Below are 18,006 nucleotides of genomic sequence, written 5' to 3'. Positions count from 1 at the left end.
CACCCTCTGGTTTTTTTGTTCCCTTGCGTGGTCAGTGGTGACTAGAATCTCTAGATGCTTCGCTGCTGTTCATGCCAACTTACGCGTGTTTCTTGTTACTGTATTTGTCCTTTTTCCTTTATGACGTTTCTCTGGTATCTTTGGCCTTATATTCATTACTTGTTGACATGACCCCCGTGTTGCTTGTTTGGTTTGGTTGCAGGGTGGGGATGTGCTGCTGAGAGGAGAGAATTCACCATTTTATTTTAAAGTAGCTTATTTTATAAAAGCATACAACCTGAATAACAACTTAAAGTTTAGTCTCAATTTTGTTTTTGAGATGCTGCCGAAGTAACACCACTCCAAATAGAGATTGGATGTAAGAGGGAAATCTAAATGGTCTGAATTATGAAACTAAAGCTGCCAGTCAGTGAAGTCAGGATCGCAAGGAGCACAGAGAAAAATGAACAAAATATACTGTTTAAACAGAAAATAATTGAATTAACCTGCAAACAGCTGGTCACTACACTTCAAATAAGTAAATAAGCTCAAAAGAGATTGGTTATATCAAAAGTGCGGCACCCTGTTCGGCTATCCATTACTTCACTCGTCGCCAAACTGCAAAACCCTCTTGACTAATAAATAGTGGTGTTTGAAATTGTTTTTCAAAGGAAAGTTGCAACTCGTCCACAAAGAATCATACAGAACATTTAACGATTTATTTACAAGACGCTCAGCTTTCCTCAAAATCTTCCTCATCATCAACATCATCAGCGGCAGCAGAATACTCGCTATCATCATCAAATGTGCGGTCATTGCTTCCTGTTTTGAACATATCAACAGCCAGAAATTTGTTTTATCTGTATAGTGCTGAAAAAAATGGACCAAATGGCCGACAGTGAAAAATCTGAAAACAAGATTTCATATAGATATTATGCAATATCAGAAAATTGTAGAGTTCCGACGTTGAATCCCACTTCTCCACCAAAAATAAACAGAAAAGAGGGATACCGGGTCAACATTTGCACACATGAAAATGACAGTCTCACTATACTCTTTTCATGCTACCGTGCATACTCAGCCAGCAACTAGGAAGAAAATAGTATACTAATGCATATGGTAATTTCATCTCCAAAACAAAAATGCCGAATGAACAGATTGCAATTTCTGTTTGGCCTAATCCAATTGTAGACCTAAGTCACATGGGTGCGCCAACTATGGTGGCACACGCACACCCACAGCGATGTGGGTGTGGTGGCAGCCCAACTCTGCATGCGACAAAATTTGATAAGTTTTTCAATTTTTTTTCTTCTATCTTTCCATCTTCTTTTGTCCCTCCTCTCTCTCCCCCTGTATTTTATTTAATAAAATTTGTATGAGATTAAGGTAACACTTGATAAGAAAAAGTTTAGAATGTAGACAAATAAAATTACTTATATAACAAATATACTCTCACTGAACCCGCACATTTTTTGGAACTTGCTGCATCCCGCACTGGCACCGGCACCAGCACTCACACCCCCATGTGACAGTTGTAGACGTGTAAAAGCATGATCAAAAACCTACAAAATTGACTACTTATTCATGTTCTTTGGCCAAAAAACATGGGTTTTCGCCTTTGACTTGGATCACCATAAAATCCTTGATATATGTTAGATTAAGTCTCCCGGTAATTCAACCCTATACATCACACTTGCATAGAATTTGATTTAGGAAAAAAAACGAGAGAGAGAGAGAGCTAACTAATATGACTGCAGAAAGTTAGTTGGCTTCAATAGCAAAAAGAGGCTTCCTCATTCTCCCCTGCTTGTTAGAGGCAAACAGCTAATTACACGACAGTACGGAACCTATACAAGTTCCTTCAAATTGTCTGACCTGCTTCTCACTTGATGTGGCATGGGTGCTCTAATTTTGAAGACAAAAGGGCCACGAACTGCCTAGATGTTCCACCGATAGCTGGTTAACATCGTAGTCAGACTCAGCTGAAACTGCCCATCCTTTCATGCAAACCACTTTACTGCAATGCAACCTGAGATTATAACCCCTATAAGAATGTTTGATGCTGTCTTTTATTCATCTGTTTCAATTGCTTTTTCACCTCCCAAAAGCGATCCGAAATTTTGACATCAGAAAGCAGCTGCTTCTGCTTCTGCCAGAAATTCAATATTTTATTGCTGGACATGAGAAAAGAATGTGACTGGTGTCAAGCCAAAGGCCCTGAAGTCCCTGTAGCTTGAGCTTTCTATTGGTGTTGTCCACATAATGCTTAGAGGTCAGGGTCACTCTTAATTTGAGAAAGTTAGCAAGTGTGACAAGCAAAGATGAGGCAATGATATATGTGTAAGGCTATAAGCGGACACCCGAGATTACAGGTTTGCTTCTGTTTATATTCCTTCTTATATACATTGAATATTCTATTGCTGGACAAGAGAAGAAAATGTAGAGGGCGTCAAGTCAAAGACTCAAAGACCTTGGATCAAGTCCAGGTTTCCCTACACAGAATTGAGTTGGAGCTATGTACTGCAAAGGAGATAGGTGGCGATGGAGGTCAAGTGGACCATGTTGGAGGATTCCTACACACCACAGGTAAGGAAATAAAAAATGTATGGACGAGAGGGCCCACCACGAGCAGTCAGACCTATAGAGACTTCCCAAAGCTGAAGTGTCATTTTCAGGAGAAATCCCTAAAGTTTGCATCCCACCGGAGGTTCATCAACGCCTTAGAGCCCCATTCCAATTTGCTGTGGTGGCCGGGTTGATAGGAAGAACAACAAAGAGAGGAGCAGATTATACATTCATTTTTACTCCCTCAGGAGCCAGTGGAAATTGATTAGAAACCCTCAATTTTCCGTAATCCGGAATGGCAAATTATTAGTGAAAGTGGAGACGCAAGAGGAATAGGAAAATGTTTTGATGAAAAGGGCTTGGACGGTTGGGTCAAAAACCTCAATAGCAAGCAAATGGGTCCTTGGAAAAGAATTAAAAATAGAGGAGAAGGAAACGACGAGCATATTGATTCAGCTTCCTAGTTTGCCGATTGATCTATGAAATACTTATACCTTAGAGGCAATAGCTCGAGTATCCAGAGGCTCGCTGGTGGGGGAAGACCAATTTACAAGGTCTTGGGGCCAACTGGGTTTTGTAAGAATAGGAATAGAAGTGGAGATTGGCTTCATCCCACTTACCTCGATAAATTAACAATTAGCAATGGCTTGGTTCAGAGGAAGAAGGGCTATCAGCTTTAGACCATTGGAACAAAGTAAAGACGACCACTGAAGGCAACAATCTGAAAAAAGGAAAGGGCATCAAACATGTTGTGACAACCAAGAGTTCAAGCTCTCAGGAAGTTAGGGCCCCTGTTGGAGCTGAGACTACCAGAGGGATGAGTAGGGAACCAAAATTAGCTCCCCTAGAATCAACATGAATGGATAGAAGAAGAAAAAGAAGCAAGGAGAGGAAGATGCCGCTCAGCATCTGAAGGAAAAGGAAGCAGCCTCGGTGGGAAGAGACTCAGCATGTATCTCCTCTACCTACACCCAGCAAGGTGAGATTTTGCCCAAATCTGCCAAATTCAAGTACCCACCCATCCCTGCACATTCTAATCCTTTTGATTCTCTAGCATAGACCTATAATGTTGTCTTTGAGAAAACTACTAAAAACAGAGGAAAGGGAGGTCAGTATAACCTTTACAAGAAAAAAGTAGGTAGAAAAGAAGAGGGCAGGTTCCATTGAAAGACAAAATGAAGATTTAAAGGATAACGAAGGCTGACAGTGGTTCGTAGGAAGCACTGGAAGGGGCAAACCAATGATAGCAGAATGCTGGTGCAAGGGGGGAATCTCCCAAGCAAACCATGAATAAGTACAATGGTGACTTTTGGATGGTTCAGAAGTAGACCTCTTCCCACGCTGGTAAGGGTTATGGGTGTCTATCTCCCTAACCACCCTGGCACGAGACAATCGGCACTTGTGTATTTAGAAGAAGAAATAAATAAGTACAAGGTTCCCACGTGGTTAATGTGTGACTTCACTGCGGTGAGAGTAGCAGGTAACAAAATTGGGAGGGGACCGAACAGCCAATCTTGTCATAATTTCAACAAATTTATTGGTACCTGTGGTTTAACGGAAATTAGAGATACTATCAGGCTTATTAGCAGATATGCATGGTCTAACAGGAGGTCTGCCAATCAAAGAATCTATTGCAAGCTAGATTGGGTGGTAGCTAATCAAAACTGGTTTCAACAGATTAAGTGCCAGCTGATTTTAAATGCTAAGCCTAGACAATTATCAGACCATAAGGTGTGCTGGTTTTGAAAGTCATCCTTGGAAGGCAAGACAGTGTCAAGGCAAAAAGGTTTTGCTTAAAACCTTGGCTGCTAGAAAAAGAAGTTAAAAATGTGTATTAGAGAAGAATGAGAGAAAGATTACAGATGCCGCCTGCTAATTAAGGTATTGTGTAAGCTTGGGAGTGAAATGTAGCTTGGTGCAGTGGAACAAATCCGCCTTCAGCGGAACTGAACGGAATCCCGTATCAGCAACCTTTATAGAGATTTAGAAAATATCTAACCAAGATTGGAGAAGGGTGACATGCAGCCGCTGGAGAAGGAATCCCAAAGTAGAGATCAGCTCGATAAAGCCCTCTTAATGGAAGACATGATATGGAAAGGCAAGTCTGGATGATATTCCGACTTTCTTCTATCAAGAAGTTTGGAAGGTAGTAAGAGATGACATTTTTAAGGCTGTATATTCCTTCTTTAGAACGACCAAGCTGGTTGCTAGTGCTAATCATACTCATATGATGTTAATTCCTTAATTTGCAGGAGCTGAGAAGATTCAGGAGCATAGACCTATAGCCCAATGTAACAGTCTTCATAAAATAATCTTTGAGGTCATGGTGGGCCGAATGCAATTGATTCTTATGAGAATCATAGGATCCTCTCAAGAAGCCTTTGTGAAAAACAGATTGATTTAGGGCCTGGTCTATCCAGTGACATTATATACAAGCTTGGGAAGACCAAAAAGGAAATTATGTGCCTAAAGCTCGACCTTTCGAAGGCCTACATAGGGTATCTTGGGCCTCTCACAGAAGTAGCATCAAATTTTTGGGGTTTCACCAGCACCAGATTCATATGATTAGTACATGTGTTTCGACAGTGTCCTACTCCCTACTGATCAATAGAGAGGTTGGGGGCAGCTTTATAAGGGGTCCCTGTCAAGCAGATCTCCTCTCTCATCTATTTATTTTGGTAATGGAGATATTTGCAAGAGGGATTGCAACCAGATTCATGTGAAGGAGATTTCTCCTTGAAACTATGCCCCTAAACTTCCTGACCTTTCTTCTCTATTCTTTGCTGACGAAGTATTATTGTTTAGCAGGGCCACAATCAAAGCTCTCAAAGGCATTAGGACATTGATGGAAGAGCTGCAGATTAAGTTGGGCCCCACTGTTAATCATGAAAGTCCATTATGGCGCTCTTCATTGTTAGCAAAGCTAAGCAGACCAGGTTTGCAAGAATAAAAGGTTGGAAGAATCAAGATATTCCAATAACATAGTCAGGAATTCCTCTATTTTAGGAAGCTTAAAGATGAGCATTGTGCAGGGGTGAACAAGTTTAAAATCAAGATTGCTGCTTAGAAGTCAAAGCTTCTATCTTGTGCTGGACATCTATGCATGATTAAGCATATCATCATCTCCATTTTCACTTAATTGAAACTTGTTATAAACTTATTATCTAGTAATTCAAGGAAAATCTAAGCAAAACAATGGTCATACATATATACACGGTAAAATAAAAAAACCCCAATTTAAGACAAAATTGGACTCAATCGATTTTTGACGAGTTCAAAAAGGACGGACATGGCTCTGGGTGCGTTGACTGCACCTAACACGGTCAGCACCATGTCTAGGCCATGCCCGACATAGTACCAGTACTAGTACCCATGTCGACCAGTGTCAACACGAATACTCCTCCAAAACAAGTGTATGTGTTCCATTGTCATAGACACATTTACAGGCAAAATGTGTGTACATAGAAAAGCACATTCTTATGATCCTCTCCTTCACATATAGACATGCACTTACTAAGCTTTTTACTTATCCAGGGTCCTTAGTTTTTCAGGTTTAAAGTAAGGACACTTAGTTTTTCAGGTTTGAGGTAGGGAGTAGGGACAATTGTTTTCAAAAACAGTGCATGAGAAGGAAAGAATTTGCTATTTAAAAGAAACCACACGCTAGCTTACTCTAACAGTTTTCTTTATTTTATGATTCCAATTTAACAGCAGCCACGTCCGTTATTTGCCTCTTAACTCTCCCTTAGAATGGAACATAAAAATAATATTACATTAAGAAAATGAGCCTAACCATCTGAAAAAAGTTGACAACAATTCTCTAACATAACAAATAAAAAATGTCTATAAAGAGATATAAAGTTTAAGATACACACCCCATGTTGGTGAACTATCGAGAAGGTAAGGAAGCTCCAAAAGTTGCAGGAAGGCTTCAGTTTGTGGATTCCGAACATGTCCTGCATAAAAAAAGCATCCAGTTTTTTATGCTTCCGGGTCGTTTCAAAGGGAGATCACTGACAGGGATAAGGAATGGAGAAACCAAAAAAGAAACTTGCAAACTAAAGCATCAGTTTCTTATGTTTATGGGAACTGGAAAAGAGCTCGTGATAAGCATTACAATGATCTGTTTCAGTTACTAGAAAATATAATCCAAAGATCAAAGAAAAATTACTTGAAGGATTAACATTCTTGGCAAATAAAGGCATAAAATAATAAATTTAGCAACAAACTAGGCACAATCACAACAAGAAAGATATACTCTGGCGGCAAAAGCAGATTGTATTAAACAACAAAAGGAAGTATACACGAGAGTAATCTTGTGGTCAAAAGTGTGACTAGGTGCCTGCCCAGGCAAGCCTATGCCCTGGGCAGCCACCTTTCTAACTAGGCTTCAGTATGCAAGCAGGCACAAATGCTGGTCTCTCTAGGCACTTTCCATCTGTTTCTCTTCTACTTTTTTCCTTCTTACTTTTCATCTGTTTGTCCTTTGGTCTTCTTCCTCAGTTTTTGTTCCATCATTTACATTAGATATATTGTTACATTGTATATATTATGATACTGTTACTGCTCTATATCTTTTGGCAGTTATATATACTATTAGTATCGTTATATATATATATATATATATATATATATATATATATATATAAAGAGAGAGATATTGGAGGGTGTGCTGAAAACTTTACCTGGTGTTCCCAATCACAAAATAGTCTGATCAAACGATTTGTTGATCAAAACAATATAGCTGTGTTCCACATAATTTATTTAACCAATAACAAATTTTGGATCACATCATCTCAAAGTGTAAAAATCAATGCATTAAAATTAACGCCTCCCAATGCATTAAAATATGATGGAGAGAAAGCCAAGATTTTATTTCTATTTCTTAAAAATATGATCTAAGACATGATTTTTGACAAAAGAATTGTGTTGTGCATATCCATAACATCAGATTATATAAAAGAAATGAATTGTAGGCACCCAAGAGAACAGCAGAACTTAGGGAATATATATATATATATATATATATATATATATATATATATATACATATATTCTTTCTTACACTGGTATTATTATATGTATTGTTATACTGTTATGAAATATATACATCTGTAGCATGCAAGTTACTGTTTATGCACCTGTCTTATGTTTTGACTCTTGAGTCTTGAATGTTAATTGTTGTGCTTTCACATATGTCTAATTTTATCTCAACACTGTAATCTCATTTTCCTAAAACTAAGTCTTAACCTTGTGCACCAACTAGGCCTCACCTAGTACTTTTTGAAGGTCAATAGGCATTTGACTACATTGGGAGCGATGAAAGAGACTTATTCTTGGATATGTGCAAAGAATTTCAGTCCATATCTAAAACTCTAGATGCAGTAGAGCACTCAAAGGAGAAATGGCGCCAGCTGCTTAGGCACGAGCATATCAATAGCAACATATGGGCCCATCAAACCCACAAAGGACCTCCAGTTGGCCTTATATTGAGAAAGAGATAGCAGTTAAGAGACCGGACAATATACATCATAAAGTTAAAAGATGCTATTTCATAGTTTTCTTCCTGCCAATCATCATCTCACTCAAATGAAGACTAAAGGGGGGGCGGGGGTGGAGAGAACAAAAAGGACTAATAAAAGAAATAGCAGAATAGCAGAAGACATCAGATGTCCCTGATAGCTACAAACAATCATAATACAAGGTTCATCAAATGAAATGAACAAATTACTCTGATAGCGAAAGAAAATTAATCAAGCTCCAGTTGCAGTTGAATGAAATCATATATAATTGGGATGTAAACGAAACTTGCCAGAAGAATCAGTGGCACTTGATAAAGGATGTCCATAAGCAGGCACAGAAGAAGTAAAGTCAAACGGTTTGGATGACTCTCTCTCCTTAAGGAGATTCCTGACCCATTCCCTGTGGCCTTCACTGTCAAGTTGCTGGTTTCTGATCCAGTCATGATTTAGAGGATTAGTAATTGCAACAGAATAATACCACAAACTAAATGACAATAAGAAACAAAAAAAAATGGGGATGCCTTTTTAAATATTTTCAACAAAAATTTTGAAAAAACAAACCTAAAAAGTGTTGGTTGCCTAGTCAAAGGGAACATCGAATTGCACTTTCTTGTTATAGCAAGCCACTCTTCATCATATAGAAGCTCAAATGGTCCACATTCTGACTCAATGTCAATAACCTAGAGTTAAATCCAGATGACCAAGAAACAGAACCAACTGTCAAGCAAAAAGTTGAGATGGGTCTTATCATAGTTCCGAAAAAAATATATATATTAAACAGTAAAAATACACTCAACATAAGGAAGGTATACCTGTAAAAATTTGCGGCCAGGAAGACACTTATCCAAAGCAAGAAATTTTGTGGCAGTTCCTCCTTCTCCATGTTGAATAATAGCAGAAAACTTACAGTGAAGATGACCAGAAAACCAAAAAGGAGGTCTTAATTTATCCAATAGTTCTGCGGCAGCCTTACTACCCAACATTCCCTCAATAACCTATACCAACAACAACTGACTTTGTAAGATGCCAAAGTTGCTAATCATGTAACAGATTTTTCCAAGAAAAGAATGGTTGTGGTGGTACATATGATATTAGGAAGCACATCAGAAAAGGGTAAAGGCATCAATGAGTAATGCCTCTTTACATTATAATTAAAGTAGAACATTATTACATTATAAATTTATAATTAAATAGAAAGTTATATGGCACAGACCATTGTCACAAAAAACGTGTACGGGTATTATACGGCAAGGAATTTCTCAGGTCTAAAATGGAAAAGTTGTACACCTTAGGAAAAGCTTTGTAAATTTTTAAAAAATTAAAAACATTTAATAAATCCCGAAAATTATAAAAAATAAAAAATCATGAAAAATACGAAAAAACGTGAAAAAACGCATATAATATGCATATAATACATGTTTTTTTCACGTTTTTTATTTTCTGATATTTTTTTAAAAAAGACACATTTTTTTCACTTTTTATAAGGCTGACTGTGTTTTGGCGTATTATACGCATTTTTTTCCAATAGGACGTGTTCTTTGTGACAATGGCATAGACCCTTTAAGGATATGCTGTTGCACCAGCATCACATCCAAAACAGGCATTAGTGTCAAACCCAATTATCAGCCATGGGATTGCAGTCATGTACATATATGCAGATTACACTCGATATTGACTCAAGCTGCTTGTGTGTGCATTATACTTTTCAATGCACCATCGCTAAATATTGCTTGCCTTTGATATCAAAAGATGTACACATCACCTGCAACCTCAACATTTGAAAAAAATGCCACACCCACACATGACACATATCTGACATAGCTTCTCAAGGAAATAACAATTGAAAGGCAAGCAGATGTGAGATTACCTCTTCCTTAAAGAATGGCTTTTGACTGATCAGTTTTTCCCAATCTCCATATTTTGTAATACCACGGGGCCAATCATGTGAAATGAAAATATCAATAGGCTCCTCAATTTGCATTAGCTTGTATACATCATATTCACGCACATGATATATGGACCTAATTTCTTTTTCATTGTAAGGTGCTCGTTCATAGTGTCCTGTTAATAGAAAGCTTAATATATTTACATTCCTCATACTATCAAACAAGAAGAGCAAACAAAAATTGAAACAAAAGAAAAATGGCAAAAACTACATCCAAACTACTATTGAGAGGCATATGGACAATAAACCATGGACTAGTTAATGAATGCAGATTTATATTATAAGGTACACACGGGCCTGCTTTCTTTCTTAATGTATATAAGCATCCATACGGAGACCATGCTGAAAAATTAAGAAATCATTACTCAACATGGAAGTGACAGGGTTGACATGCCTTTATGGTAGCTGTATTCCTTGTAAATTCCAGAGAGACCAGCAATACGAATGTTGCCAAATTTGATCACCCCAGCAAAACCCAAGAAATATATGTTAGGTGCAGCCCACCCTCCATAATACCTAAAGACAAAAATATAATCATTACATACATCCAAAGGCTACATAAAATGGTCTCACAATGGTTAATTGAATTGAACAAAGCAAGCTGCTAAACAATTTTTAAAGAAAGATTGCAGAAGATGAGCCACAAGGATTGTCCACAAGAGCACATGGCATATCTACATTTCTCTGTCCATACATAGTTTCATTTTTACCACCAAACCCTAAAGCATTTAAAGTACCTGCACACTTGAAATACAAACTAAAGCTTCAGAATCCAAACCCAAGAGTATTATAAGGAGAAAGAGTCTTGTTGACACTTTCAATTATAGTGGAAAAAATGTGCAATATTGTTTCTCGTAATTAGAACATATCATTCTGTAAAATCTGGATACAACAGCTAGATTCATTAAGAGTGTTCTGGAGATGGAAGTAAGAACACAGAAATTGAGACAAATAACTTGAACATTTACAAGGTCATGACAAGCATGCTATAAGTCACACAGCCTGAAGGATGACGAAATAGTTCATATAAATGCATTTTCAGTACCTAGAAAGAGGCAGCTGCATATAGATCAGCATGATGCATGCCAACCCTAATTTATATATGTTGAACTTGGCTTACAGTATTTAATTTCTAACAAACAACTATACTTTATTTCATAGTCACAAATAAGGTCTCCGAGTTTAAACAATGAGCTTTTTCTTGGGTATAATACGGGGAGCTTGAAAAAAGGGGGAAAAAAGGAAAAAATATGGTAAATTTTTACCCATACTGTTTCCTTACCCATACTCTCACCCATAAGCTAGTGTAATTAATAAAGATAGTGACCGTGCAAAAGTTGTCTGGCTGAGAGATTTGTTATAGAAAACCCTTCTGCGTGACAACTCTACCATGTGAATAACTTCCTTGTTGCAAACACATGCAAAACCATCTTGTTTATCCTTCAGTCAGAGGAGGAAAAAAAACATAAAATTGAAAACGCAAAAAAAAAAAAAGATATATCAAGGGCCATCATTGGTAACTAGATAGCTGCATTCTTCACAGTTCACAACAAAAAACAGGTGAGGAAAGACTACTTACAGTTCCCATAAATAATTGGACGCTTCATGATTTCCACCAATAAATACTGTTGGAACTGGAGCTATCACTTGGCCAGTGTAGTACTTCCAAAAGCTATTCATATTGCGATACTTTGCTTTGACGTTAACAGAGTCCAAATCATTTTTGTTCCTAACAGCCTGCTTGGAAAGTAAAATATATAATGTAAGATATAGAACACAAAAGCACAACCATATTGACTCGACCAACCTCCCCCAACCCTCCCACAAAAAAAAAAAAAAAAAAAAAAAAAAAAAAAAAAAAGCTTGTCCAATTGATTTTAAAAGCAATAGCTGTATTAAGAACAACGCACATGCAATATTAATAATGAACCACAATGCAGCCTCAACTGTGATCATATAAGTTATTAAAGGAATCTTCTATCTGAGATTTCTAACAATCGCTTGGTATGCAGACAAGGAAAGAATCATGTAACAGAGGAATATGCATATCCTTGTCTGTTTACTCATATGCAACTAGAAAATGGAGACAACCATTGCTTGGAAGATCACTCTCTAGCTTGGGAGGTGATCTCTGTGCTATCCTTATGAATATATAAATTTTTAGCTTTTTCTTCATTATTATTGCTTTGCATTTGTTATCAGGGAGTTTAAAAAGGAAGAGACCTATCCCACAAGTTATTTATCGGAAAAAAATAAATAGTATGTAAACCATGCACAATGTCCTTCAGCATTGAAGTTACTTCCATTGTGGACAGGACCATCACTCATCAAGTAAACAAACCCATCAACATGACTAACTGGCAAACTCAATTGGTTACGACATGAACTAAATTGATATAAGAAATAGAAAATTATCTATTTGGCATGATTCATTTGTTAAAACAACAAAAGATAACAAGAAATCTCAATAATTATACATTATACCTGAAAATCACCACAACATATAAGCAGGTCAACCTTTGTGTTCTCCACTTCTTCCAAGTATTTGAGAGTAGAGTAGACATTATCAAGTTCTCCATGCATGCAACCCTCAACTGCAATCTTTTAGTGAACAAATAAGGACTAAGGAGTAATAACCACGTAAAGAACTAAACAAATTGCCTTAACGTGGAGAAGATGAAGCTATACATAATGTAATTACTAGAATGAACTCATCAAGTAATTTGAAATTAATATAATGATAATAGAAAAATTATTGGAACATCCAAGAAATACCTCAAATAGACACGAGGGAGCATGCAATGTAAAAATCAAGCTTTTATATATATTTGATTTCTAAACGTAGTCACAAAATGTTTTCATGTTTTAAACGGCGAGGTTTTTCTCGGGTATAATACGCCGAGCTTGAAACAAAGGAAAAAATATGGTAAATCTTTAAAAAATTTAAAAATCCAAAAAATTAAAAAAAAATAAAATAACTGAAGCTAATAACACAAAATCAAAAAATAAGTAAATAAGAAACAAATAAAAATTAGAAAATGAAACAAAAAGTTTGGCATTAAAAACATGGGGAAAATGCCTAAAATGAATAAAAATGGGGAAAACATGAAAAAAAACGCGTTTTTTCGCTTTTTGGCATCTTTTTCAAAAAGAACTTCATTTTTTTAGTTTTAAACAGCTGACTTATTTCTCACGTTTTATGTGCATTTTTTTGGAAAAAAAACGTGTATTGTGACTTTTTTTTTTTAAATGAAATAATACTAAAATAGAAAATGAAAAACTAATTTATTCAAATCGAATATTGTCAGACAAGAAAAGCATTCGACTTGGATTTTGTACTTATAAATTCAAGTTTCCCATACAATTAAACTCTAAACTAAAGCAGATTAAAATGGAACATGAAAATCAATTTCAATATTGTTAATCAGATACAGGATCAAATTGAATTTTTATGAGTTTGGGCTGGACAAATAGCTGACAGCTTCTTGACGAACCTCCCTAAGTTCCTATGAGCTGAACAAAAGGGTGAGTGTACTCTATTCAAAAGAGTTGAGAAATTAATGAAAACATAGCATACATTGAGTATATTCCAACAAATGGCAAAATGAAGAATGTAAAAATTGCCTAGACGAGGTGATTAATATAAAAAAGCTTAACATATTATGTACATTTATAAGCAAAGTTATATCTCAGCCCTATGTAAAGATTTTAAGGTCAAAGATGTAAAATTACTATGAGCTCAATATCTTACCATCATGAGACATGATATACCACACCATAAATGCTTCAAGCTACTTGATCAGTGTGTATCTATTGTGCACTATGTGACACGGGTATGTGGGGGGTGTGTGGGATTGCCCAACGTACCCACTCCGGTATGCATCATGCGGGCACGCGGAATTGGGTACGGTGAGAGTGTTGGGTATGGGTTGGATTGGGTTTGGGTGACCTAGACCCAATCCAAATTATAAGAAACCCGACCGGCGTAGTTCCAAAGTAGATCAATGACTGGCAGAGGCTGGGCACTGGGCCAGCCGCCAGCGGGTACCCGGTACTCGACCTGACTTGAGCCCGGGCCAGGAAAAAGAGGTACTGGGCCAGCCCGATTCCTTACCCTTATCGGGCCGGCCCGGTTGTGCCCGATAAGCCCAGGTGGGCCAGATAATGTTTTTTTATATTTATTTTATTGATTTTTATATAAATATAATATTGTATTACGATTAACTAGATTTATATATTGTTTTACATTTATAAAATATTTTTTTAATTTAATCGAGTCGGGCTCGAGCTCAGGTTTGAATGGTCAGGCCGGGCTTGGGCCCGAGTTTCGGGTGTCGGGCCAGGCCCGCTCCCGAGTTTCAGGTGTCGGGCCGGATCGGGACGGCCTGATGCCTAGGCTTTACTGGCGGTGGCAACAACGTCCGGCGACCGATAGCCACATCCAGCAGTGCACAGTGGCAATTGGCAGCAGCCAAGTAAGTGTCGTTTTTTTTTTATTTCACTATTACAACTTAATGTTCGTTTTCTTGATTTCGTGTTTCTCATTTTTTTTTTATTTGGGGATGTTTTCGTTTGAAGATTGAATTGTAAATCTATAGATCTATATACGTTTTGACGTTTTGTTTGATTTTATGTGTTTATCTTGTTTGGTTGCATTTTATTTATAGCGGCTATTTTGGCTGCCAGTTTTGTTTGGTTGCTGCCACTTTTGATTAAAAGTTAGATGAATCTATCAGCTATTTCTTTCAACTCTCTACATCAACCAAAAAAAAGTGATGTTGCTGATCAGCCAAGCTTAGGCACAAGCCTAAATGAAGAGTGATCGCCTGATCGTGATTGGTTTTCTCACTTTTCTATAACAGCTGATTGCTTATTGCTTTATTCTTTGAATTTTTTTTTCATTATATTTTCTTTATTTTGCATCTTTTTACTATTTTCTTTGTAGATTTTTTATGGGATTACAGATAATGAACTATTAAAGTTTTTTTCATTTATCATTTTTGAGAATTTAAAAATTTGTCATACCTACATACCCACAATTTTCAAAATCGCCGAACCCACACCCATGTTGGGTGTGACATAGGTTGTGCACATTGTGGGTGCATATTGCATTCTATGTACTTAATTGAAATCCAATATCAAAAACCTTATTACTTGTTATTCTCATTCTCTTCTTTTATTCACTTTCATATTTTACATCTTTCTACTCTTATTTATTTATTTTATTGTTGTTAAAAATGTGCTTAGGGACATGTAGAACAAAAGTATGAACAAGAAAAGGTGATGGTGACGCCAGCAAGATAAAGAAGTTAGGAAAATATGCAGCAAATGATGAGACAAGAGACAAGAGAGAGAAAAAGTAGGGCACAGGGCCAACACTGGCATGAACTTGACAGCAAATTTGATGTAAAGTAGCCTTAATTTTTGTTTTCCTGTTAAGCATGAAAACATCCAAATGCCACTTTAACCATTTCAAAGAACTCGCAAACCTTTTAACTTTTTAAGTTATTGCCAAAATTAGGCATATTATTGAAAGTTTGACTAAAAAACAACCTCGTGGAGAATCATAAGTCATTACACTCATGCAGAAAGCTTCACTGGAAAACAACTCTGTGGACAAAAAAGGAACCATTGGCATTAATTTAGACTAGGTAAGGAACCTTGAATAAAAGAAAACCACTTAATGTACATATGTGGCAAAGAATTTAACCAACTAGTGCAATAAGAAGTAGGGAAGAAAAGTGTGACTAGTTCAATAGTGGGGATTCACATGGAGCTTTGCGTTGCAATTTCAAAGTTTCTACAGGTAATAAGACTCCAAGGGATAAAAACACAAAACAGAGTGCACTTAACACTTTCAAAAAATAAACACTCCAGGTAGCTGAATTTTTTGGGTGTAAGGCAAAACTTAAGGCAAACAGAATGAAACTAGATTCACTCAAACAGAACCCAACAGCCGAATTATAAATTAAATTGTCCTCAAGGCATAGACAACTAGCGAAGGGGTCATTCATTTGGATGAGTTTAAGGTTGCTGTTGAATCACCCCAACAGGAACATTCTAGCATCATTGCTCAAGGGAGTCACCTATCTTGCAATGTAGGAATAGTATTGGGGCTCCTCTACCTCTCACTTCCCTTCCACTTCTCCACAATTTATTCCTTTCTACCTGGAACTATAAGCTTTGATGTGATGAGTGCATTCAACATTTGTACAAGGCTAGTATAGAAATGCAAATGGTACACATATTTTGTACTGCAGTGGATCCTGGTGCACTAACTCAAATAAAGACAGATAAGCTGCACTGGAATCGGGTTTCTAGTATTATCTAGAGGAAAACAGGAAGCACAATGATACAGCCTTCAATCAAAATCAATGAAAGGGAAATCTAATTAAAAATCATGTCCAGGCAACACTGTCAACAGCATAATGTAAGTGAATGTAAAACGTGAAAAGGAATGACAACATATTATGCTACAATAAGAGTGTTCTCAGATGTAACATCATAAACAACAAGCAGAGACAACAGCTAACAACCAAAAGAGAACAAATATTATTCACCTTCATCTCAACGTCTCAGTTCTCACAGGAAAGGCCAAAGAAATGTGTTATGTTGGATGGATGAGAAGTAGCTGATCTTTTAAATCCTGCATGAGCAAATGCCGTCTATCAGGAAATCTGCAGTTGGATCATGTTATGCTAAACACTGCATCCTTCAGTGCCGCCCCAACCGTCGGGACTGTTTCTTGAACTTATAGTTTGCTTGGCGCAACTTTACTTTCTTCTCCACTCCAAAATCTCGACGGAACTTTTGAGAGTGCACATCCGTAATAACTCCTAACGGAACCAAGCCACACAGTCCGGCGTCTCAGAAGCGGGAGAAAAGAAGGAGACGACACAACTAAGCGAAATAAAAAACAAGGAGGAAAAGAAGGAGGAGGAGGAGGAGGAGGAAAAGAAGGAGGAGGAGGAGGAGGAAAAGGCTCACCGCCGAGGGTTCCAGTCGCTGGCAGCCTCTCGCCAGAGAAAGTGCACCACTACAAAGTCTTCTGATATACCTACAAACATGTACAAAAAATATTGAACTGTCTGTAATATCACAATAGAGATTATTAGATGAGACAGGTAGAAGATAGGGGGTTTGATCCACCTAATTCTGAAAACTGAAAATGAATAGCCGAACGAACAGGGTTTCATGAACATTATAGCATGCCTTCAGGAATTATGAAAACTGAAAAGGAACAGCCGAACAGGGTAACATGAACATTATAACATCACCATTCAGTCATCCAGTAGCTAAATAAAACCCAAATCAGCACTAAAAGGGGCAAATCAAAACGCCCAGAGACTGGCAGTAACTGGCAATCTAAATTCTAAAACTCCAAACGGCCAAACAGCAATCAAAAGAGGCTAAATACAACCCCAAATCAGACGCCCAAATCAAAGTAGGAACAAAAGAAATAGTGACATAGCGAGAGAGAGAGAGAGACTTACTAGGTGGCGTCGGTGCCCTAACAGGCTAGCCTGTGTCTCTTAAAAATAAACACTCAAGAAGAAAATTAGAAGAAGAAGAAGAACTTACAGTTGAGAGCCGGCGGTCAGTGCAACAGGAAGAAACGGCGACGACAGTCACTGTTGGCGGTGCCAGTACACTGCAGCGCCCGCCTACTGCAATGGGCATTGGGCGATGGCAAGGACAAGCACTGCAGAGTGCAGACTCGCAGAGGTGAGAGAGAGCAGAGTTGTAGATGCCGACAGACTCAACAGTCAGAAACTTGGGGATTTCTTGGGCGGGAGGAGAAAACTCGAAACGGGCTTTCTGAGAGTCTTAAATTCCCAGCCCCACAAACATTTCGCAGGCTCGCCGCTCGCGCCTCGCAGCTTGGTGGTGACCTGTGGTTAGATAACTGCATAGTAGTCGTCTTTCGCCATGACTGAATCTGCCACTTATTGTTTCTAGGAAATTTCAGATTGAAACTCATTGGCTGTTGCTATA

The 18,006-nt window shown here is 37.6% G+C and overlaps 1 protein-coding gene across 5 annotated transcripts; it reads right to left on the bottom strand.

The window, feature by feature from the left end:
* Nucleotides 1–454: 454 nt before the first annotated feature.
* On the bottom strand, nucleotides 455–18,006 carry LOC116248081 (lariat debranching enzyme). 5 transcript variants are annotated; one of them, XM_050076324.1, is made up of 13 exons: nucleotides 17,593–18,006; nucleotides 16,999–17,068; nucleotides 16,789–16,847; nucleotides 16,572–16,657; nucleotides 12,496–12,612; nucleotides 11,591–11,748; nucleotides 10,406–10,527; nucleotides 9,934–10,127; nucleotides 8,879–9,061; nucleotides 8,628–8,746; nucleotides 8,357–8,496; nucleotides 6,420–6,500; nucleotides 455–801 (listed from the first exon to the last, which is right to left on the bottom strand). In XM_050076324.1, the coding sequence occupies exons 4-13, from the start codon at nucleotides 16,575–16,577 to the stop codon at nucleotides 713–715; spliced, it is 1,209 nt and encodes a 402-aa protein (XP_049932281.1). In that variant the 5' UTR covers nucleotides 16,578–16,657; nucleotides 16,789–16,847; nucleotides 16,999–17,068; nucleotides 17,593–18,006; the 3' UTR covers nucleotides 455–712. The 5 variants fall into 5 exon arrangements, with proteins under 5 accessions (XP_049932281.1, XP_031476540.1, XP_049932282.1 ...); XM_031620680.2 differs by having other exon boundaries at nucleotides 16,572–16,847; XM_050076325.1 differs by having other exon boundaries at nucleotides 12,496–12,605; nucleotides 16,572–16,847.

Source organism: Nymphaea colorata, chromosome 2 (assembly GCF_008831285.2).
Source record: "Nymphaea colorata isolate Beijing-Zhang1983 chromosome 2, ASM883128v2, whole genome shotgun sequence".
NCBI lineage: Eukaryota > Viridiplantae > Streptophyta > Magnoliopsida > Nymphaeales > Nymphaeaceae > Nymphaea > Nymphaea colorata.
This window is presented reverse-complemented; position numbering and strand designations above follow the sequence as displayed.